Here is a 25,000-nt window from a genome sequence, read left to right as displayed (position 1 = left end):
GTATGCCTCGCTCGACCAACGCCCCAAGGTTTTGATCAGGTGATCCGGAACACCACGTGCCGCTGCAGTGGTCGCCGCCCCAATCCGGAAACTATGGCCGGAGTAGGCGCCGGAGTACCCAGCCCCATGTAGGGTAGACTGCAAAAAGGATGATAGCTGCTGCCGGGTAAGAGGACGACCATCACTAAACAAGAACAGGGGCCCTGGAGCAGACCCACGCAGAGACAAGTACGTGCCCAACGCTGTTATGGGGCACACAGAGCCCGAGCCACGCCCCAAGTAGATATCACAACCCGCACGGAAGGGGTCTGTCTTGGAACACTTGATACGGACTTTGAAACAAGAGGGATTCACCAAGGAGTCCGCTTGCAGGTCGCTAACAGTCATATGGGTGTGAGGATCAAAGGCCGAGTTGACCGTGAATTCGCCCGCACGCAAAAACCCAAAAAATGCCAAGCAGCACGCAGCCCACAACATCACATGGTCTCTAGTAGGCAGGTCCAAAGAGCACTGAATGACCTTCAGATGATCAACGGTGATAGGTAGGCGCCTGGGTGACACTGGACCTTGAACTCGCTTAATACCCCTTAGCAGACGCTGCAAACGAAGACAGTTGACTAGCGGGTCGGGAAGGCCATGGTCAATGTGAAGGGAGCGCACTGCTGATAGATAGACCTTGATGGAGGAATGGTTCAGGTTGTCGGCCAGGAAGGAAGCAAAGCGCATGAGAGTCTCCTCAGTGGCTGGGGGGATGGAGCCATCCTGGTTTGCACGACCATCCTGGCGGCAAAAGTCTGTAAAGCGACGTTGGGCGGATCGGTACACTCGTCGGGTGGAAGGTGCAAGACCTTGGGTAAGTAAGAACCGACACTTCTGAGTCAAGGCATCTGAAGCGCTGCCAGAAGGGAAGCAGGAATAGGAGACGGGGTTGGGTCGGCCTGTGGCTCCAGGCGTCTGAACCGCTGAAATTGGAATCGAGAGAGTGCATCAGCAACTGGATTAGCTTTGCCTCGAACAGATGAAGCTGTAAATGAGAAGGAATGATGGATGGCCAGCATAGTCAAATAACGCAGCAACACCATTAGGTTTTTGTCCCGCGAGGTGCCAGACTTAACTACGGCCACCACAGACTCGTTGTCACAAAAGAACTCGACCCGCCGAGATACCCACTGACAGCCCCACAGATAGGCTGCCACTACAATTGGGAAGAGCTCCTTGTACGCTATAGATGAGGAACTTTGTGCAGCTGACCAGGCACCAGCAAACCAGTGGGATTTAAAAATAGCTCCATAGCCCAAAGAGCCCGCTGCATCCGATGAGACCTGGAAGTCCGGGAGAGGTGCCCATGTGGGCATGCAGAAAAAACTGAGGCCATCCCAAGTTTGGAACAGTTCCCGCAACCAGGTTAAATCCCGCCGAAATTCCTGGTTAAGCCTAATGGGGTGATCATCACGGCGAAAGGCACAAAGCAAGTCGATCATCCGACGAAGGAATGTCCTACCCTGTGGGGCGACCTTGCAGGCGTGATGGAGATGGCCAATCAGGGATTCCAGCTCGCGACGTTTACCAAAACGTTTTTCCGACCACTCTTCTAACAGTGAAACAATCCTATCTCTCTTGTCAGTCGGAAGGTGAGCCTGAAGGTTCTCGGAGTCAAGTTCAATCCCAAGGATTGTAAGACGAGTCGCGGGTCCCTCCAACTTATCTGGATTAAGGGGAAGGCCAAGTTTTGAACACAGACGAACGCAGGTTTGAAGGTTGTTGTGGCACACAGGGGACGCCGGTGGGCCCAAAGTGAGGAAATCGTCCAAGTAATGACGGAGAAATGTAACCTCATAATTGTGAACCAGGATCCATTCAACCAGGTCTGCAATGGCGGTGAAAATAAATGGTGCTGAACGCAGCCCAAAAGGGAGCACCAAATCCACAAAATATTGCCCACGCCACTTCATGCCAAGAAGGGGGCGATCGTCTGGGTGGATAGCCACATTCCGATATGCACTGGCCACGTCGAACTTGGCCATTAACGTCCCTCGACCCAGAGACATTATGCCATCAATGAAAGCATCCACTGAAACATACTGAACTGTAAACGGGGGCTTAGGGATGCCGTCATTGACGCTTTGCACCTCTGGGGATGATAGGTCTAAAATGAGACGCCACTTCCCAGGCTGATTAGTTTTGGGGATCACCCCGAAACGACTTATTTGCAATGACGGAAGCGGGGGCACTGGAAAAGGACCTGCCACCCTGCCAGAAGAGACTTCAGCTTGCAAGTAGGAGTCAATCACTGATGGGTGCTCAGCAGAGCTACGCATGTTTGAAGATGCAGATTTGAGGGACACCAAGGATGGGTCAAAGCCTATCCGAAATCCATCCCGTATGCCAGAAGTCACAAATGCCACAGCTGACTTGTTGGGATGGTGGCATAATTCGGCTTGAAATTGATCCAACTGTAATGGTGTGACCTGAGACACCGGAGATAACGGGGCAAAAGAGACAACTGGAACGCTGGGCTTAACTGGAACAGAAACGGGAACTGAGACTGGAACTGAAACTGGAACAGGACAAAACAACTTTGCCAACTGAGGCAATCCATTCGGCTGGCGAGGCAACGCAATCACATCATTCAAACTATGTACAAACACAACACTGGGCGAACCTCGCCCCTCAGTACTGTCCCCTGCTCCCTCCAGGGGAGGGGGAGCGGGAACGGGAACGAAATCCAGCTGAGCGGGGAAAGGGGCAGTTAGCCTTGGTATGCTCTCCCTCGCAATTGCTGCAGTTGTGGCGGAACTTGCACTTCCCAAATAGCCACCGGCATTTCCCTTCATTCCAGGAATGGCAGAATGGTGTGCGTCGGTGGGAGTCTGGGCTGTCTGAGGAAGACTGAGGAAACCCGGAAAGGGAAGACGGCCTTGGTTGCAGTGAGGACGATGCTGGCAAACGCAAATGAAAACTATACAGATCCAAATTCATTTTGGACCAATCCGTAAGGCCCGAGGCAGCGGCATCCCTTCTGAAGGCCAGATCGTATTCAAGCCAAGCCAGACCTGGATATTGGCGGGCTGTTTGAATAATGAGCAGCTTATATCTGGTCAAGTCTAACCAACGCAGGGGGTGAGAGGCACACAGGACCAGCTGGAAAATCGTGAAGGCCTCAGTCCAAGTAAGAATATCCTTGATTTCAACCTGCCTGCGTTTTACGTTGGACACCAGGAGTTTACCCTCCAGGAAGGTCTGTGGTTCCTGATCCCCAGCTCGGAGATTGACTGTAAGTAGATCCGCCAACTCCACGAACTGGCCCTCTATGATCTTCTTGGCCAATTTTGCCGGGACTGGTGCATGACCAGGACCAACAATGAAAGCCTTCTCAGACGTAGGCACTGATCCAGAGTTACCAAAACTTGGCAGGCTGCCGGATACACTGGGACTCGCAAATGGAGAGGTAATGGGGGCCATGAAGCGGGCCGAGCTTGAGTCAGTGATGGCCGACACAGGAGAAAAGGTAGGAATGAAGGCCGGCAAAGTAAACGTACCTGATGACGCCCCAATAGACGAGACATTGACATCACAAGAAACAGCAGTCGATCCAGAGGAGCTAGATGGAGTGACGCCAACAGAAGTGCCAAGGACGGAAGGGGGTAGTGGCGAGGGGGCGCTCCCTTGAATTGAAGAGATGGTAGTCGGAAGGGTGCTTCCAAGCGCGCGAACAACAGCCTCGGCGATGGAATCGACGGCCAAAGGCGCCACGGGGCCAGGGGGAGCCGTAGAAACCACCATCGGCGCGGGGGACAAGAGAGGTATGTCCTCCGAACGAAGTCCAACGGACAAGCTATTGTTGGTTGAACGAGGTGGGTTCGGCATGATGTATGATCGAACACCAACCAGTGACGAGCGAGTTAGAGGCGACCACGAAAAAGAAGTGAAAAAACGAACCAACAAACACGACAGAGAGCGAGAAAAAACCGCGGGCGATGAAGGACGAAATCCTTTGGCCACGCTAACGGATCGGCGAGCACACTACGGTCCAGGGACGAAAGAGCGACGAGTGAAGGAAAGACAAACCAATAAACACGACAGCCGCCGAAGAAAAAAAAAAAAAAAAACCCTGGTCGATGACTGACGAAATCCTTAGAGTTTGTTCCTTTGTTGACCACAACTGGGAACCGCTACACTAAGCCCGCCAAAATAAACGTATCGGAGCACACGATGGTCCGAAGCACGAAAGAGCGATGAGCAAGTAAAGACAAACCAACAGACACGACAGAGGGTGAGGAAACCACGGTCGATGACGGAAGAAATCCTTGTGTTTTCTCTATTGTTGTTTTTCTTTTGTTGACCACAACTGGGAACCGCTACACTAAGCCCGCCAAAGAAACGCCACGCTATCTGAGCGACGAGCCGACTATCGGAACTGGTACAAGAGAAGGTAAGACGAACCACAACACGGCGGTGAAGACGAGATGGAGACGGTCGAAGATCGAAGAACTTCTATTTCAACCTGGACAGCGACCGAGATAGCCAACGAAGCGAGAAGAAGAACGCCGAGAACCACTAGACTCCTAAACCGACTCACAACGCCACGCCAACAAACACGCTGCAAGCACATTGGACAACGCATGCACTACGCAGGAATACCGCTGAACCATGTCAGCCCCAGGGCTCCCCCAACCTAAAGAGTGCTGCAAACGCTACAAAAACGCATAACAACGCTAACAAACGCCTACAAAACGCTACTGACCGGACTAGCTCCCGGTCGTGAACCATGTAACTATAACAAACGCTACAGAACGCACCAAAACGCTGAACAACGCTACCAGACGGCCAAGACACTAACAACCGCCTGCAAAACACTACTGACCAGACTAGCTCCTAGTCGTTAACTATGTTAAATTTTATTTAACAATATTAAATGTCAATAGAATTTTCAGGAAAGTGATTGTGACTTGACCAGGGAAGGGTACATCTTTATAATTTGAGCAAAATAAAAATTGGCATCTAGATGGTTTCCACAGTGACATCATGAAATTACGAAATGAAAATCGCAAGGTCTCCTGTATTTTTATCTACACAAGGGTTGAAGATGAACTGGAAATAAATCTCTTTTTTCCATTTCTGTAACATCTTTCATTTTGGAAATACAGCATTTTGAATTTCTGAATTGTCACCTTGTGTGACACTACATGATACAGAGCTGGTTGAAAAGCATGTCTCTTCCTATGATTCTCAGAAGTTTGAACGTTTCAAGTACATTACGACATTTTTTCATACACATGGATTTTATCTCATGAGCGAAAGTAAGCGCTTTCGTGGAAAAGTGAACTCGAGGCGTTTTTGTTGACTACCGGCTGCCACATTGGTGGACCAGCCAATTTGTGTGAAACGCTTTGGCAAATTAATAACTCAGAAATGATGTCCGCACAGATCTGTGAGAGGAGGTTTAATATATATTTGTCTTTACAATGTTCATTTCAAGGTGTTGGCTTCTTTTATTGAATGGTTTCGAATTTATTTTCTGTTGCTTGACAATGAAAACCACCTAAACACGTACTGCCCAATGCCGTTTTTTTGTTGCTTTGGTTTTACCATTCTTAGACTATTCTTATGTTTTTGCTTTCTTTTTTGTCATTCTAGGCGAACAGAAATACATTTGTACAAATCCTGAAATCTTTCAGCTTTTGTTTGTGCATACAGTATGCAGTAACGTTAACTTTTTAGTTATTGAAGTCGCAGTGAGGGATGTAAATAGAGTCCCTGAGAATTTGCTTTAAAACTGGTCATAAAATCTTATCAGTCCGATGAAAACACAAACAACATGCATTTGTGAAACAGTACCCTATTTGATTTCACAGAACAATGTAGTGTTATTTAATTCAAACAATGTAAATTAGTTTTCAGGAAACACCTTGCGTGAAACTTATCATAACATAGTTCCACAAGACCCCGGTCAGCCTGTCCAGTCAGACTAATCGTTTGCCAGTCAAAACCTCAAATTTACCGGACAAATGTCCGATGACCAGCACTTGTTTGCAGGCTTGCTGCTGGGAGGTCCACTTATACTAAAAAACGGCAAATGAGCCTGAGGCCTCCTTCCTACATGTAACTTTGGGCAGCGTTTTCAAGCCAAATGCCCCACAGTTCTCCCCTTAGGTTTGACATTCACAGGTGCGTAGTGGTAAGAAAGACTTCTCTAATCAGAATTTGTAAATAGGGATAGTCACAAAGCTCTTGAGAACCCCTCACATGATTGTTTGCAACCACAAGATACAAACAAAAAGAACAATGGACCCTAGCCCTTAAACAATAGAGCTTCGTGCCATATACATGCAGGGAGATTAGAGGTTGTAGAGGGATTTGTGCTGACTGGTAAATACATTTAGACATGAAAAAAGAAGTACTAATGAAAATGTTGTCATGCGATGACAATGACATTGTTTGAGCAATTTTGTTGCCCTTTGAGCCCTTTGAGCCTGTTGGGCATTGCCAGCTGTAAATGTAGATACTGTTTGCTTCTTTGCTTGATTTCCTTGACTATCAGGCACCTCCCATTCCCTGATAGGCATGAACTGAAGAAAAAGACTTAAATTAATGTTAATTCTCTTTACCTGAGGTTGGATTTGAGTCTGTACTGTCAGTTACACGTCCATCGCGTGAGGTGCTTGTCTTACCTTTTAAAACAGCAAATTAACAATCATTGAAGAAAAGTGAATTCCTTTTAAAAAGGGCTGTACAAAAATTCAGAAAATCTTCAGCAAACTATTTTTTAGATACGTTAATATTTTCACTTAGGACTTGAGAATTGCATCATGATGACACGAAAATGTTGTTTTAATTAATTTTATTGTTGTTTTTCGGTACCTATGCATCAACAAACCTTTGGTTATAAGTCTCTTGATCAGAGTCTTAAAAAAAGTGATTTTGTGTGGTTCCAGAAGATATCCATACCCACCAAAGGAGGGACATTGGAAATTCTAAGGGGAGGTGGGAGGGGGGTGTCAATAGCCAAAATTTATAAAGGAAAGTATAAAGTAAAATTGGAATTTCCTGAGGGGTAAGGGGGGTTCAAAGGAATAACATTGCCCCAGCAGCTAAATCTTTGCAGTTTTGGTTATTCAAAGAATGACTTCTGGATTTGCCATGCCAAATTACCACGATTCTCCAGCTGATTTTTGTTAATCCTAAAAGTGTGATTGAGACCATGAGACCATAACTTCCAAAGACCAACATAATCAACTTGGAGCTGAGGACACTTGTTGTTGACAGCAAAAACCCTGCTTTTATACCAGAACCAAAAATATCTGAAATATTTTTTGCTGAAAACGGCAGAAAAATTATATAATACATCTCCCGCTGTTCCAAGTTTAGCTTTCCCAAACAGAACACTTTTATTTTGGAGAATAAAGCCTCAATACCACTATATTTAACAATTATTCCACAAGGCACAATTATTACACATTCCACAATTATTCCACAAGGCTGGAAATCCAGTCTTGTTAATTCTACAGGGCTGGATTTCCAGCCTTGTTAATTCTACAGGGCTGGATTTCCAGCCTTGTTAATTCAAAAATATAATTTGTTATTAGCTGGTAGCCTGTGAATCATCCGCGGATGATCCGATGTACGTCCCGTTCCTGAATGTTAAATGCCGGGGAACCCCGTGGCTAATCAATCACCTCACCGATTGCTCTGTTTCCAGCAGGGTTGTCGTGATGGTGCAGTGGTTTAAATAGCACTGTGACCCGACTAGTAACCAGGGGGACGTGGGTTCAATTCCCACTCACGGAAATATGTTTTTCATTCAATGGATCTGCTAGTAGTTTGCTGTTGCTACATGTATCTGTACACTCAAATCACTAGCAAAGCGTTCTGTATCTTTCGGATCCTACTAGCTTGGGACTACATCGTTGGATTTCCAGCCTTGTTAATTCAAAAAAAAAAAAATATGTATGTATGTATGTATGTATGTATGTATGTATGTATGTATGTATGTATGTATGTATGTATGTATGTATGTATGTATGTATGTATGTATGTATGTATGTATGTATGTATGTATGTATGTATGTATGTATGTATGTATGTATGTATGTATGTATGTATGTATGTATGTATGTATGTATGTATGTATGTATGTATGTATGTACGTACGTACGTAAAGTAGGCTTGCATTTGCTGTACTAAGAGTGCTCTATACCATGCGGTAGGGCAATTATAAATGAATGAATGAATAATCAGGATACGATCATACTTTTGCCTCTGGTTTTCATACAGGCCTGTTTCGGTAATCATCAACGAATAAAATCACTCTTGGTTACACACTGACGAGTGCAGGACAAACTAAACGTCCTGTACGAAACAGGCCTGTATGAAAACCAGAGGCAAAAGTATGATCGTGTCCTGATTATTCATTCATTCATTCATTCATATATATATATATATATTTATATATATATATATATATCTATATATATATATATATATATATATATATGTATGTATGTATGTATCAAGGAAACTTAGGCCTGATAAGCTACATTATTACTATACAACACATTGTGACAATGTCCAAATATGGTCATAGCACGCTCAATATTCGTGGTGCGGACCGTGGTGCGTACTATACGTAATTTAGTGTGTCGCAATAAACGTAGAAAATTGTGCTTTGTCATCAATGTGTTGAATAACAAAACAATTATCCTGCTCAATCTTGCGGAGTATCGCCTGATTTTAGTTATTTAGTTAAGTATCAGGCGATATTCCGAGCGATTTCGCAGGATAATGGTTAAATAGCTAATTCAATAATTTCTGTGTGCGTGCTGTAAGTTCGCAGACTTCTTAAGGGTCCTTAACACTGTTAAAGTATAATTCCTTATTTTAAGACCTCTAGTCTCGAAGTAAGAATCATACCCTGGTTACAAGACAATGAGAACTAGTTTTAAGCCTACATAATTCTAAGGCAAACTGATATCTCAAAATAAGGTCTGGGATGACCTTATTTTAAGAAAGTGAAAGCTACTTTTAAGAGCACCAGTCATTGACTGCAAAAGAACCCCAAAGTGAATATATTCATGCTACATTCAAGTCCAGTACAACAATACACAAGACAGTGAAACATTCACATTTTTAATGAGTTCGGTTTTCGAAAACTTTGTTCACAACCATCAATACCACAAAATGCGAAATAACCGCCATCATCGCTGTGACTGGTGTTTATGTGACTTAACAAAAGGTGCAAGTACAAAGCAGAAAAGAAACAGAGTGCACAAATTCACGCCATAAAAGTTGCTTTCAACGTCGTCGGGGTCGAAGTTTCTGATCTTTCCAGCTGTCAAAGCTGTCAAGCGAATTCATTGGCCGAGGAACAAAAGCGCTGCTCGCAAGTAGTCCTGGGTACTTTGTCTGCGTGAGGTTCTGGCGGGAACTCGAGTGAGATTGTATGACGTGTTGTTTATTTGCGACAAAAACTGCTTTTTTTCAAGCTGCTAAAGTCGCTAAACGTTTCTGGTGAGTAGTTGCATGTTCTTTTTTTCATTGTAGTCATTAATTTAGTGTGGGCAGCTCGGTTTTTATCGTGTAATTTCAAGTCGAAGTGCAATTTTAAAGCCCGGGAAGTCGGCTGACCGATGATTTCCGTTTGCCAAAACGTATTAAACAAGCTTTTGAAACCTCTAAATTATAACTACAGCCCAGTGCATTAACTTTTCCCTGCTTTTTTCAGATGCTAAGGTAACTGATAGAATTGTTGCCGTCTATGGATACACACAATCTTTTAGTTCTGAAATACGGCCACGCTGGTTACCCGCGTGCCTAGGTGACGTTCTTTCCCGTCGCAGTTTATGTACTTAGGTTCTCTGTTTATTTCCTTTATTTACGTTTAGTTGCCGACAGTATTTGCGAACTTAATTCATGTGAAACTGCAATGACTTTTGACAGTAAATGTTAAACTTTTTGAAGCCTACATAAATAGCTGTTCATAGTTGGGCCCCAGGGGAGGGGTGAGTGGAAGAAAGCGATTTCACAACGAAAGATAAACTGCAACCACCTTTCATTGGTTGACTGTCTACTAGTTTGGTATTTGTCATGAACTACATTAATGCCAGAGGATTGGAAGATTTATTGGCTATGTTATCGTTTTCTAATTAGTCAAGTACAGGAAAGCAAATCTAAAATGGGTGTTTAAAGTAAGGAAAAAATGTGATCTACATAAATTAACAGATGAAAAAAATTTTTGTGTTTTATGGGGCTAAAGGATGCTGTAGATAGGGTTTGGGGGGTACAGACATTAACTGAAAAATGACTGAGGGAGGGGCTTCTGTTCCTCAACCCCATCATGGTGAAAAAAAAAAGCGAAAAGTAAATAAATAATAGGAAAAGAGGGGTGAAGTGTTTTGTTTGACATACATGTAATGCAAGCTCTATGAAAGTGATCTTGATAATTCTAGGCCATTTCACACATATTGATACTGTACACTTGTCACTTGATTTTAGGAAATTCCTGTGTCATGGATGAGGATCTAGAAGTAACAAATATATTTTACAAAGATAACTTGCATTTATTTAGTAAAAAATCTCTTGCTGATTTCCTTCTTCTCGGCCAGTCAGTGTGAAGTTCTAGAAGGTAATATTTTGTTTTGAATGTTATGTTGAAGTCCACACCTACAACCACTTGTTGTTGTATCCAATTAGCTTTCTTTTCTTTTTGTTTGCCAATGTTGAATAATTTTTGGCAACTCAAATGTTTCTCTTGTGTTTTATCCAAAATATTTAACCCTCAGAATACTCTACTCTCTTGTACAGGAAGAATTATAGCAATTCAACATTGATTTATTTCATTAATGGGCCATAGTGTTGTTTCATGATTAATGGGTATCTACAGAAGTCTCTTTTTATTTCGAAAGACAACAATGTTGATGGCAAGATGTTTCTAAAACTTACAAGACCAGATCTAAAGGAACTGTTCCCAGAGGACTTCCCAACTCGGAAACACTTATGGGATTTTATCATCAGTGCAGTGAGTTTGTTTGTGATGATATCCGGTCATCAATTTCATTGTTTTCCAGTCATCATTTTCATTGTTTTCCAGTGAGCTAAGCAGACGTTAGTTACATGAAAATTTGCAGCATACCTGAACCAGTACTGTATGATTTGGTGACTTGCCTATTTAATAGACCTTTTTGCATTCCAATAAACAAGGGTGCTGAGTCGAGGTCAGGGTGGGCAAAAATACAGCAAATGTATGAAAATGTCCACCCCAACCTCGCTCTGGTACTATTGTTCAAACACACTGAAGTGGAATGTAGGAAAGGTCTATTACATTGTAAAGTTATTATTTGAGTGGTTGTCTGTTTTTCCTTTGGACCTGAGAGGGGAGACACATAACAAATGATCAACAACTTGTTAGCTGAGTCTGTCTATGCCCTTTTTCTAATAATGATTTCCTTTTCAGAAGTCTTCAAGCAATCAAGGCAAGGATGATGTTTTAGACACTGATGAGGTAAAGCTAGTGAAAAACTTTTGTTGCAAGTTTCTAGCAATAAGGATAAAGCCAATGCCTATTTTCAATTTTGATAGACATGTGCATTCAGTTAAGTACCAATAACATACTTACATTTGAAAATGGAGTCTTATATAAATATAGCTCTAATAGCACGATCTTCATTAATTTTGAATTGATTGTGCGGGTAGTCTACATGAGCCATTATATCAATATCGTTGAAAATAAAATTAACCATAATGGATGAAATAATTATTGCTGTGCTTTAAATTTATGTTTGGTTTTAAATGTTTCAAACCAGTTCGGATATAATATTTATAATTTGTCACATACAGTGTCATGTGAAACAAAGGGAATTAAAATCAAGCGGATTTGAAACCTTTTATTAATAAACCAAAATTAAATTCAAACGACAGCATAAACATTTGAACACATTACTCATCCAAAGGTACAAGTATTACCCAGAGTTAATAACATGTATTTAATAAAATCAAACTTTCTATAGCTGTTAATGCTGAATAATCACACATCGAATAATGATCAAAGTGTTGGCACAATTTACTCACACATAAAGCTTTATTTTCACTTAGTAATGAGAGTTTCATCTTTTTTTCCAGGACGGTCAAAAAATGGAACACTTTTTACATTCAGATGTGCCATCAAACTTCCCTTACCTAGTACTGGCTGAGAATGGTGAAAGCAGTGGAGAAAATACTCAGATTTTTATTGTTTTAGAAAAGGATGTGCTCTGTGAATGTCAGCCAATCCTTGATTACTCTATGTTTGCATCACCTTTGGTTTCATATTTGGCTGTCTACTATGCCTTCAACTTGGAATATGGGGATAACTGGAAAAACATTTTCAAGTTCCTGGAAGAGCATGTTTTGGGCATTACTCCAAAGAGAAAGAGTTATCAATTAAAACAAATTGAGAACAAGCTCTTAAGAAAACTAAAGGCATGCAGCAACACAGATTAAAGACAAACAACATTTATTGAGTTGTTGTTGACAAAAGCTGGAAACCCTGGACAAGTTTAACCAGCCAGCAGTTTTGTTGTAACATTCTACCTGGATAAATAATAGTGTTTTAATTATTATACATTTATTGTGCCTATGAAGGTGTATTATTGAAATTTGCATTTAATTTGTGAATTTAATTAGAAATCAGCACTTTGTGTCCTTATTTCAAGTAAAGTTTCTCTTTTTATTGTACCCTAGAATAAGGTCGAAATTTCTTGTTTTAAGCTTGTTTTTGGGTCTTTTCTTTTTTTCAAATTAGCACTTGTATCCTTATTTCAAGTTGAGCTTCTCTTGTTATTGTACCTTAAAATAAGAAATAAATTACCAGTTTCAAGAAATGTTATTCTTGTTTTCAGATTTTTAGTAGCCTTGTTTTAAGGTCGTGAGATTCTTGTCTCAGGACCTTAAAACAAGATTTTTTTATCTTGTTTTAAGGAATTATACTTTAACAGTGTAAATAACCCTAACCCAGGTCTTACCTTTCTTTTCAGACTTCCGCTTTCCCATTATACGTTCTAAACCTTTCATCATTTCCGAGGTTTGTTTATTATCCCGAAAGTAGTGTACCTTGACAATTCGAAATTAACGAAAATATCCAGTCGCATTTTGCGATAAGATACGAAAATTTAGTCGCAATTTCGCAAATTTTAGTCGCAAAATCGCCGGGCTGCATTGTGTTGTCAGCGGTTTAGCAGAAAAATATGAGCCCGCAGTACTTGTGTGTAAAGAAACTGCTGAAAGTGGCGAATGATCGAAGGAATGGAGCTGTGCACGTAACATCGCAGCTAAATTACTATACAATTACGCTACCTTCAGAGAAAATTCAAAGCGAGAAACAAAATAATTTTGTCATTTATTTATTTGTTTATTTTAGCAAAAGTAGCAGCAAAGTGGCAACTGCTAACCCTTTTGTTTCGAAAGAACGAAGATGACAACAAGTCGCAAATTTGCGACTTCTCCAGATATTTTAGTCGCAAAGGGAAAAACTTAGTCGCAAATGCGACCGTATTGGTCGCAATTTCGAGCCCTGTGTGATATATCAATCAAAATCAACCTTTTCAGCCATCAAGCGTAGCTTAGAGGAGCGTAGAGGAAAGTTAGAGGATGTTGCTGTAACTTGTGAGGGACTGGGCACAAAGTGCGTGGCTACTAAGTTCTAGTTAGTGCATAGAAGGTGGAAGCGGCTCGGACGCTCGGACGGTTGATTTGAAGGTAATTCCTTTTTGGTTAATTAGCTCAGGTATCCGTCTAATTAAGGTCGATCCGTAAGATTGTGGAATGTAACAGAATCTGTAACAGATTTTCTTTTCACTTGGTTTTCTTGTACTCACATTCTTCGCAACTGGGGCCCGTTTCTCGAAAGTCCCTATAGCCATTTGTGAACCTGTCAACTGCTTGTTTTGGAATGCCGATCTCTGAACATGTTTTCAAGGTAGCTAAAAGCAAACTGGGTCGGTACATTTCGCTGACCCCCAGTCCATGGACTACCACGATGGACTACCGAAATGGACTACCTAAATGGACTGCTAAATGGACTACCGAAACGGACTACCGAAATGGACTGCTAAATGGACTACCGAAATGGACTACCTAAATGGACTGCTAAATGGACTACCGAAATGGACTACCTAAATGGACTGCTAAATGGACTACCGAAATGGACTACCCTAAATTACCTACCTTGAAAAATAAAAAGATTACTAAAGCTTGGTTGTTTTGATCGATCTCCTCCATCTTTTCTTGGTAAGTACGTTATGTATGGGGACACGTTATGTACCGATAGTCGCCCATCACTCTCTATCAATTCTCCCCATCCTTGTACTGAGCAGTGCAACCGTCCCTAGCACTGAAAAACTGTCGCTAACATTCATCAACTGTCCCTAGCACTGATCATTTGTCCCTAGCACTGATCAACTATCCTTAACACTGATCATCTGTCCCTTGTACTGATCAACCGTCCCTAGCATCCCTGATCATCTGTCCCTATAAATAGTCATTTACCACTCTGTTACTGCAATTGACGGACATTTCCCTGGTCAGTATAAAAATACAGACTGCAGACTAAATGTGCCCTACTGCAGACTGGGTATTAAATTGTTTTTCTATGGCTGCATCCCTCTGCTCCCTGTATACATACTCATCTCTCCAAGAAAATCCTGCCTATGGGTCTGCTTTATTAGGGGGGAGAGCCCTAACTACACAACGGTTACTCTGGACGACTTCAATCCATCGTTTCTTGGGCTGCCTTACTTCCGTTTGTTCCATTTTAGGTCTTTTTTTTTCTAATGAAGTTTGCTGAAACATTTTGCAATCACTAACAGATTTGGGAAGTCACAGGACCTGGAAACAAAACCCTAAAAACTCACACAGATTACAGATAACCCTAATGAAATTAAAGGAATGGTTAGGATACATTCGGATTCAAATTCTCTTGTAAGCATGGGTTGTGTTAAAATTCATGTTATTAACAAAGCTGTGATGTCATTATGGAATCTTTGTGATATCATAGGTTTGTCAGTAAAATGAATTCAAGAAATGCAGTACTACAGATTTTGTATGTGAATGCAATCCAGCTGTTGGCTTTAGTATCATCAGAGAAAGATGTAAGCTGTGTGAGTTTTTAGGGTGACAGTCACGTGACTTTCCAAATATGGTAACAATGACTGGTGAAAGTTAATGGCACCAGCATGGCAACAAATGGCCACAGTCTAAACCAAGGATAGGAAAGAAGTTATAACCAGTACTTTTAAGGGACAGATGATCAGTGCCAGGCCGACAGATGATCAGTGCTGGGACAAATGATCGGTGCTAGTGAAAGTTGATCAGTGCTTAAGGGACAGTCAATCACTAGTAAGGACAAGGAAAGGTTACGTTTATACAAACGTTGGCCGTGTAGCACTTGGGTTCAATTCCCACCCTGGTCAGAGTTTTTCTCTGTCCTTGTGTGGGCCCAGTTCCATCAGTAGGGCTAACGCTCACATGGTTTACATGGGATAGAAATCTAGCACTTCACATTACACTACACTCACTTCAGTTAACTACGAAACTAGTGAGGACAGTCGATCATTGCCAGCGACAGATGCATGATCTGAGGCTGAGTGTTAAGGACAGTCAATCACTAGTAGGGAAAAAACAACATTGCTAGGGACAGTCAATCATTGCTAGGGACAATCTATCACTAGTAGGGACAAAAGATCATTGCTAGGGATAATTGATCATTCCTAGGGTCATGCTTGATCATTGCTAGGGACGGTTGCTCAGTACAAGGATGGGGAGAATTGATTGAGAGTGATGGGCGAGTACATAATGTGTCCCCATACATAACGTACCTACCAAGAAAAGATGGAGGAGATCGATCAAAACAACCAAGCTTTAGTAATCTTTTTATTTTTCAAGGTAGCGAAATCTACCGACCCAAAATACCCCCTCAAAATGGCCCGTAAAGTTTCGGGATTTTCGAGAAACGGGCCTCTGGACTGCCCCTAACCTCACCTTATCTGGGGATTTATAGGGAGATTTGAACGATCATTTTAGCCTGCAGGTGGGGGAAATGAGGGAGGTTTGGTTTTCGGAAGCCTTGTACCCCGGGGAAAACAGGGGACTTCGTAAAAGAAATAGGTCAATTTCAAGTTGTCTTACATCATAAACAGAAAGACCGCTGTACAGAAGAATGCGGGCTCACCTTGTCCTCGTTGAAAATGGCGAAGTGCGTTAGCTCAGGTATTGTAATGTAAATCCATTTCCGTCTTGCTATTCCTTATATTTGCTGCTTCAGATATAACAATGGAAGACAATTGATTAACATTAGACTTTTTTAAATAAACTCTTGAAATTGTAATTGATATCAACAGTTGCAATTTTCTTTAAAGAGGAAAGTACTGTTTTCTGGTCACTTGAGTTGGGTCATCTTATTAAGTTTATACTCTCAAGTTTACTGTGGTTTGATGCTGTTCAATATGATTGCGATCTGGGAGGGGGAATTTCTTATCTTTGATTGCTCTGTGTCCCCTTCAAGGAGGGGGAAATCAAGAACTTCGACAGGATCCTTTACTAGGTCCCCTCCCTTGCCCGGGGGTCCCCCCCCCCCCCCCCAGGGGATGGCCGATGATAGGTGCATAAAATTGAACGATTGAAGCAGTTGCATTCCATTGTTTGGTTTTCATTTGAGCTTGCATTCCTTTGGCATGATGCGGATCTTAATCAGTGATCCAAGATCACTCAGATCTTGTTGGATCAAAGGAGCCGATTAATGATAATAATAATAATAATAATAATCAATAATAATAATGATAATGATAGTGATGATAGTGATAACAAATAGAGCATGTTACATGGCCACGCGGAGATACAAAATTTCTCTTCGAGTGTTGAAAAATATTTCGCAAGTGAGCACAGCAAACGAGAATATTTTTCAACACGAGAGGAGAAATTTCGTATCCATGTAATATTCTATTTATTACATAAACACCAATGAAATACTAAATCATTTCAGGGAAGGCGTCGAAACGTACTTCTAAACGTCGGAATTGATCCAAACTTTCCACAAAAAAAGTTTTTTTTGTCCTTTTTGGCTTTATTCAAAGAGAAATTTGGCATTCCGACGAAAACATTTTTAGTTTAGCAATGCTTAACGCAATCATTTGCCATATAAGGTCAAACCAAGGCATATGAGCTGATAACCGAGATTGAGTGAACCAATCAGAGCACGCGAAATGCATTATCCGAGGTTGAGAATTTAATAATGGTCTTTATTCAACAAAAAAGAGCAACAGACATGCTCAATTAACAGTATAACTACTTCAACTACAATATCGAAAAGACACCTATTAATAAAAACTGATTTGAAAGGTTCGGTATTAGTCTAGGTAAGATGTAATTATGAACCCTTTTACGCAGTTGTCTAGTCCGTTTAGGTGGTAAAAGTTCCCTTAGAGCAGTTTCTGTGGTAGTAATTCTATGCCACAATTAAAATCTCTTCTTTTCAAAATATCAGTGATATAGTATTGCTTAATGCAATATCCTGACTTGAGAGCCCTAGCGAAAAATTTATCAATCCTACTAAAATACTTACTATAAAAGGCATTACCGCAAACTTTAATACCATAAATAAAAATAGATAAGATTAAACTTTGAAAAAGTAAATCTAAACTACTGATAGAATACATTGTACTTGTAATATCTACACACCCTAAGAATATATGACCTACTGCTGGCTTTACTCAGCAATTATTCAAACTGTGTGTCCCAATTCATAGTGACCCCCAATAAAGTAAGCTTATCCTTGCGATCAATGATACCAAGAGGTTCTGGAGGGACCCTAGTACTCCTTCCTTTAAGCAACAGCTCCCATGTTTTCTTTAGATTAATCGTCATGCGATTCTTATCAGCCCTCCTAATGAAGGACTGAACATCTACACTTGAGTCATCCTCAGAACTACCACTAGCAGTAATAGGGACACTAATATGATCTGCAAACTTGACTAACAAATTTCAGGGATTAATTATAACAGTCCTCATATCATTAATCAAGATGGAAAAGAGTATTGGCCCAAGGACAGTGCCTTGAGGGACCCCTCTACAAATGGATAAGTAACCGGTATGAATGCTATCAACTACAACCCTTTGTTTTCTGTCTCTTAGAAAGCTAATAAGCCAATTGATAACATATGGATTTATACTGACTTGTGTTAATTTAGCACGAAGAATACTATTCGACAGAGTCAAATGCTTTGCTGAAATCAAAGGGAAAAAACCTAATAAAATAATAGCGTAGCTCCTACTCTACTATAAAAACTACACGTAACCCATAATCCCTCGATTCGCTCTGACGAAGGGCTAACGCTCGAAACGTCAGCTTTTAGAATCTCTGTACGGTGGCCAATTTACATTATCAACTCCGTTGATAAAACCAAATTTTTGTATACTACTTCCCCACCGACGCAGCACCACAGTTTCTATAGAAACTACCCCTTCATTAATAAAATCAGGGTTTTTTTCCCTTTGATTTCAGCAAAGCATTAATTTTGATTCTATGTCGCATAGTATTCTTCATGCTAAATTAACACAAGTTAAGATAAATCCTTCTGTTATCAATTGGCTGATTAGCTTTCTAAGAGACTGAAAACGAAGCGTTGTAGTTGATGGCATTCATACTGGTTACTTATCTATTAATAGAGGGGTACCTCAAGGTTTCCATCTTGAATCGTTGTTCTGATTGGACATCTCGGCTCCTTTGATTTCCTTGGCCCCTTTTATTCAATCCCGATCATCCCAAAGGAACGCACCCTGTATAAATCGAAGAGGCAAACAAAAAGATTATCGACCAAATCCATTCGGTCTAAAACCGGCCGGTTTAGGGCACGAGAGTGTAAGCTACAAACTCGTCAATAATTATAACCGAGAAGTGGGACGTCGAAAAAGTTGCCATGGGTTTTAATTGGCTGTCAGTGTCGGAGAAAAGGTTATTGTGAGAAAGAAAAGGAGAGATCGGAGGCCAGCTCCCGAGCGGAGGGTGGGGGTACTCCAGTCATTATAGAAGAGGTGTGTGCCACCAGGGTAACTTAACCCTGACCCTATCTAAGGGAAATAAGCTTTAAAATTGACACCCAGGCCCAAGAACGCAAAATTCTATGAACAAGCCGGTCATATTCCTTTTCTGCGCATGATCATTACTCGAGTGTACAATCTTAAGGGTAAACCTAGTTTTGTAACGGAAAGTTGAAGTCTTTTAGGTATAAAAAAGAGACCTATCTAAGGACAGCGCACCTCGCAAACTGTGCTCTCTTTAGCTTGCGTGGCCCGCGTACAACTGAAACGGAGAGATCTGGAAGATCGATCGCGCTTCATGCTCTCTGCACACTTCGCGGCTTCTCTCTCTCCCGTTTGTACGCCGGCCACATATCTATGTAGCTGAAATATCGAAGTTCTTCCCCTGGACCAGCTCCAATATAAAGGTTCTAGGCAAAAGAAGACGTGGTCAGCTCGGCCTTACGTGAGAGTTCGATTGTGTTTGAGTGCCGAGCACAATCGAGCCAGATGATTGGGTTCGATCAAGTTCGACTAGATTAAGGACGGTGCCTACTAATTCAAAGATATTTTTGCCCCGGTTTATGATTATGCAGGAAATGTAGATCTTGACAAGTGTTATTGAAATCCAACAAGAAAATTGGACGTAACCACGCATTTTTCTAAGATAATTCATGAATAATATTTGTAAAAAGCTTTAAATACAAAACGATGTATGGCGTTCTTTCTCAAATAGAAGCTTAATTATCTCTCAAAAATGCATGGTTACCCCCAGTTTTCTTTTTGGATACCAAGAGTACTTACTAAGATCTGCTTTCTCCGGATAGTATTAAACCGTGCAAAAATATCCCTGCATTAGTAAGCTTCATATCTAGAGATGCGCAGAACGTATGCGCAATAAAAATAGTAGGCACCGTCCTTAATCGAACTTTTGATTTGGTTAAGTCAAGTATATATTGCACTGCGCCATTCAAATGAACGAGTATTTCATAAAAATTTACCGACCTTGCTTTATCTGTATATATCTGTCAATTATGAGTCATGGATCGGAGGTAGACGTCGTGGGTAACAATATTGTCGGTATTATGTAATACTAGCCTTCGTGAAGAATAAAATATTGCCGCTCAATCAACAATTCGGCGACGTGAAACAACGACCGGCAATTCGTCTGGGTTCGCAAGCTAACAATCCCAGACAAAACTGTTGAGAAAATTAAGAAAACGTGATTGCCCATTTCTCTTTTTGGAATAGATAACACCTTTCTTTTCCCCTCTTCCTTATATTCAGTGTTGTTTTTTTGCGAAATTTTTTACGATAAACGTATTTTAGCAAAAAGAACACCAACACTGATTGAAGGGGGAAATGCAGTTTGTCATGAAAGGTATTAAAATATTGCTGTAGTGTAGCGAAACAAACGAAAAAAGAAACAATTTTTCTCGACAGGTTTTGTCCGGGATTTTAGCAAATAACAGCTGAATGCAAGTGAAAAAGAGTAAGGATAGGTTGACAAGTAATACGGCTTTTTTGTCATCCACGATCTACCTTTACAACTTCTTCCCAAGGCCCACGATCGTGACAAAATCACGGTCATAATTGAAATTTTCTCTGCCAGTGTAAATGAGTACACAAAATACACATTCATTCGTTAAAGGCTATAGACTGATAGCCGAAAGCTTATGTATTTTAACCTTTTTAACCAGAGAACGTTTTTTACTTCAAAATATAAATAGCCTAATTTTTGTACGATTACCACTGAGGTCAGCTTTATCGGTACAATGTGTGAATTTAGGCCCTCGATATCCTTGGACATTAAGCAAAAATGTTTATCAGCCATAAACTAGTAAGATCTCAACTGATTTTACTCAAGTGCATCTACGTGAACCCAGGGTTACCAAATTTTAAAGGCCCGCCTTCACCCAAAGCCATTGCGCACAGTGACTGAATTTCGTGTAACACGAAATTACCTAAATATCATTCTAAATATCTGACATGTTGTCTCCCGCGTGATTCTCCTGAGTGCCTTTAGCTAATCACATCACGTTTTTGGACAAGTCGTCATTTGAAAAACAAAAACAAACGACCGCAATGACTTTTGGGCGAAGGTGGGCCCTTAAATAGAAGAAGGAAAATACAAAGCACTCTTTATGCAGTATTTATTTGATGGGTTGGTCCATTGTCAAGAACGAAAATGTTACGAAGTGACTCAACTTTGATTCTTTTGTTTTAAACCTGTGGTGTGATGAGTGTTGGGTAGACACGGTTGAAGTAGGTCCGCTGCAATCTTGTTAACTGCTTAGCGTTTTGACCTTTTTTTGCTACAGGAAAAAGGTGAATGGAAGATGGCATATGTGGCAAGACCAACATTCTGTGTTGGCCTCTTCTTACATGTCATTTTGATTGATATTGCCGTCCACAGCACCCAAGCAGATGTAATAGATGATTGTGTCAACATCTCCACATGTATAGGAACCTATGGTGACATCTATAATGCCTTGGCATCAGACAAGAACAGTTTTAACATTGAATCAGCTCTATATCCAGCGAAGAGACCTTCTTCGGTTCGTGTATTTGTGAATTTGTATGATCAGAATGGACCCAATAAAACAGACAATTCCACATCTGAAGTGATTAAATACACTTGGAGTTTGAACTGTCTTTATGCTGCTTTTCCAGCGGTTTTCCTGGAGGTCTGGTCTCTTGGCTCAATACTGGTGACTGATCTCACGCAAGAACTAAACATCACCATTCCACATTTTTGTTGTAATGTTTCGGTGAAAGACAAGAAAAATATAATTGAAAGTGTGCTGGCTGCGGTAAGTACATGCATGGATATGATCTGCACATGGTTATGGTGACGTTAAACTGACTACAAGACGCTTGTATCTAAAGAAAGATGTAAATTCGTTTGTCACGAGAAAAAATCTGAGTTTCCAGTGAGAATTCGGACCCCAGCCAGTCCCGATTTTGACAGTTTCTCTTAAAAAACCTCAAACTCCACTCACTGCAACAGCAAGCGATAAACAGAATAAAAGTTATGTTAACAAGCGCTTTAATTTTTTTTTTGTATTTCCTAGACAACCATTAGTGCAACAGAGAATCAAGAAAAAAACTAGCAAATTTGTTGCTTTCCTCTTTTTTTTCAGCTCTACTTTAATAACCAGTCACAAATACTTGTCACCAGTCTTACTCGGTCGCTGGTAATGAACGATCAAACATCCCCACCCTGGGGCAGGCGTACAAGGTCAAAATCCTCACCGTCGGGGACGCCATGTCAATCAAATCCCATTCTTTGCCCCCCTCCCCCTCCCCCTCCCCCTCGGGCTTATCGTTGATAGATACATAAGTAAGACAAGGGACAGTGAACGGGCGTGGCAGAGTTAAGAGGGCAAAAATGCACTGCTTCTTTTTATCCCGTAATTAGAGATAAACCGCCGGTCGCTTGTAATCCGTTGAAAAAAAGACCCGCCCCTCGCAATAAAAAAAACTTAACTGCTAGAAAAGTAATAAAAAGAAATGAATTTCTTTACTTATAATTTCATAATTATAATACCGAATGCATTTCTTAATAATGCTTTTGTTGGTTAATTATCTTATAGCTCCAAGATCTCGCTGTAATTCCAAGCAAACGAGATCCCCGGTTGAATTCTGCGGAATGCGTCATAGAAGGGCATATTTCAGACATTGACGCCACGGGACGCGGTGATTACCTGAGGGCAGTTTTGTGGTGTTCTCTTTTGTGTACCGTAATGCTGAGTCCAATATTATTCTTTATGGCTTTAGATTATTTGAACCAACACTCTTCCAAAGAAGAGGATTGTGTATTGTGCTCTGCAAACGTGGAACAATCCTGTTGTTGTAAGGATTTTTGTCCCAAAAGAGAAAAGCCACTTATTCGTTCTGTAACGTTTTTGTGTTGTTTCCTGTTTCTGACGTTTGTGATAGAGGTTGCAGTTTGTTGTTTAGTAGTGCTATCATCCAGTGAAAATTCAACGAAGGGTAATTTTCCCTTCTACGTAATTCCAACATTTATAGCTTTGGAATGTTTTGTAATATCCGTCATATTACAGTGCTGTGAATGTTGTGAAGGTTTGATGGTTAATTCATTTTTAAGCAGATTAAGTCTTATCGTGTCAATAAACTTGCTTTTATACCATTTATACTGGGTCGCAATCGGTATCATGATTAATCCAACTTGGGGCTTGTCTGTTTTACTAATTATCTCCTTTGCTTTCGTCGCTTTATTCTATTCAATCTACGAAATATGTGACATAGACAAGTGCAACAGTATGCTCTGTATTCAGCGTGCTAGCATAGTAACAGCAGGATTTTTTGGTCTCTGTTTTGCTGTTATTGGCCCAGTATTAGCTGGGCGGTCCTTTTATGGTCGGGAAACTGCAGATGATGTTATGAAAACTGCGTTGTTGTCTCTTATCGGAAAAGGCTGCAGCTGCCGCAAGAGCTGTGGCTGAAAAGGTTACTGTGCCTCGGGAGGCTGGGACTGGGGTAAGTTCTGCAGTTGCGGCAGCTGCTGCAGCTGCATCGGCTGCAGCAGCAGCAGCCGCTGCGGCGGCTGAAGCTGTAGCTGTTGCTGTGGCTACTGCTGAGGCAGCAGGCAATTCAAATACTGCAGCTCTTCCTGCTCCAGATGAAGAGGGAGTTCAAATAACTCTAATGTAAGTTTTGTGTATTTTGGCGGGGTAAACTATTTAACAATTAGATTATGAGCTCGAGATTTCTATCGCGTGATAACTGATTTACGTTTTATTGATTTTTTGTAAATATTTTTACAGTGATATAGTAATTTTAAGACATTTTAAGGAATTTGTTTTTTTAAACTCAAACATTCTTTTAGTCTTCTGGTGGGTAAAAAGTAAAAAGTCTTAGATTTTTGGTTGTACACGGCCTCACAAGTTAGTAGCTTTCAACCTAAACATGTATAAATAAAGATGATTGATTGATTGATTGATTGATTGGTTTATTGATGAGGGCCATACGATCCCGAATCAGCTATCATGCATAGAAATTGAGAGGGAATAATCCAATTGTTTTTGTATAAATCTTGATTAATTTTCCTCTAAAATGAAATTTTACTTAGTTCGTTGTTATTTTGAGGGGTACACTGCGCCCGCCGATCATGTGTCTATCACGGATAGACAGTGAGTAGCGTAGCCAATCAGATTGCAGCATTTGTAATAGTACGCTAGTAGATGTATACTAACTGTGAGTAGATCGTAGCCAAACCCGAGATAAATCCTTCCAACAAAATCCGATTATGTTAATATGATGCACCTGTTTTTGGTAATTGATAATGAATTAAATTACTTCAGTAAGAAATACTTATAAGTTTAGAAAGAAAGATTTGTTTCGTTAACAAGGTTGTGGTTATTCATCGTGGTTAATTTTAATGATATTAATGTATTGCCATTTGTCTGTTGTCACTTGTGATGTTGATCGTGACGTTTCAACCGCTAACTATTAGTCTTCACCAGGCGATGATTATCATCCGAGTCGAATCGTCTAGCCAATCAGAATATAGTACTCAAATGAGTTCGGATGCGAGCGGTTGAGAGAATGAAACAAGTATATTTTAGAACACATGGCACCTTCACGTTTTCTTTCGCTGGAACAACATTTCATCATCATCACAGTGAAGCTGTGTTTCACTGTTAGAGGCGAATATTAAAGGAGAAATACTTAAAATTTCACGAGACTCTGTAAGTCGTTTTTTGTTTTAATCAGTGCGAAACGACGTCATTATGTAATTGAGTCACACAGTGATTACAAAGGAAGAAAGGTTCTCATCACTGAATTTGTGAGTGAAAGGTAATTCTGCACACGAGCCCCCCGTGCCCGGGGGGTACACCCTTATATGGGCTATATAGGTATGTTTCCGGCCCCAAAGGGTAGGGTTTTTCAGCCGTTTTGGTCATAAATAGGGTATCGATTTTGGCCAATTTTT

General features: G+C 40.9%; 2 protein-coding genes and 1 pseudogene across 6 annotated transcripts in view; 2 read left to right on the top strand and 1 right to left on the bottom strand.

Moving 5' to 3' along the window:
• The window catches only part of LOC138003467 (uncharacterized), a 29,951-nt gene extending 16,799 nt beyond the window's left edge, over positions 1-13,152 (bottom strand). For all 4 annotated transcript variants that reach the window (XM_068849546.1, XM_068849544.1, XM_068849547.1 and 1 more), the window contains exons 1-2: positions 12,996-13,152; positions 6,609-6,671 (exon numbers count right to left, since the gene is read on the bottom strand). Coding sequence is in view for 3 of the 4 variants with exons in the window: in XM_068849544.1 (XP_068705645.1) it covers positions 6,609-6,671; positions 12,996-13,047 (115 nt within the window). In the remaining variant the exon portion in view is untranslated. The remainder of the gene's footprint in view (positions 1-6,608; positions 6,672-12,995) is intronic.
• On the top strand, positions 8,859-12,964 carry LOC138003472 (uncharacterized). Of its 2 annotated transcripts, none has more exons than XM_068849555.1 (5): positions 8,859-9,507; positions 10,492-10,621; positions 10,902-11,014; positions 11,453-11,497; positions 12,115-12,964. In XM_068849555.1, the coding sequence occupies exons 3-5, from the start codon at positions 10,922-10,924 to the stop codon at positions 12,472-12,474; spliced, it is 498 nt and encodes a 165-aa protein (XP_068705656.1). In that variant the 5' UTR covers positions 8,859-9,507; positions 10,492-10,621; positions 10,902-10,921; the 3' UTR covers positions 12,475-12,964. The 2 variants fall into 2 exon arrangements, with proteins under 2 accessions (XP_068705656.1, XP_068705655.1); XM_068849554.1 differs by having other exon boundaries at positions 8,866-9,507; positions 11,450-11,497.
• Positions 13,153-13,672: 520 nt separating the features above from the next.
• On the top strand, positions 13,673-24,840 carry LOC138002893 (uncharacterized; annotated as a pseudogene).
• Positions 24,841-25,000: the final 160 nt, after the last annotated feature.

This window comes from Montipora foliosa, chromosome 5 (genome assembly GCF_036669935.1).
Source record: "Montipora foliosa isolate CH-2021 chromosome 5, ASM3666993v2, whole genome shotgun sequence".
Lineage (NCBI taxonomy): Eukaryota > Metazoa > Cnidaria > Anthozoa > Scleractinia > Acroporidae > Montipora > Montipora foliosa.
Note: the sequence above shows the minus strand (reverse complement) of the source record. Positions and strands in the feature narration are given on the sequence as shown.

Coding starts and splice junctions, on each gene's coding strand:
- LOC138003472 (XM_068849554.1), top strand. CDS start 10,922: ATGTTTCTAAAACTTACAAGACCAGATCTAAAGGAACTGTTCCCAGAG. Junction 11,015..11,449: donor GGGATTTTATCATCAGTGCA/GTGAGTTTGTTT, acceptor TTTCCTTTTCAG/AAGTCTTCAAGCAATCAAGG. Junction 11,498..12,114: donor ATGTTTTAGACACTGATGAG/GTAAAGCTAGTG, acceptor CTTTTTTTCCAG/GACGGTCAAAAAATGGAACA.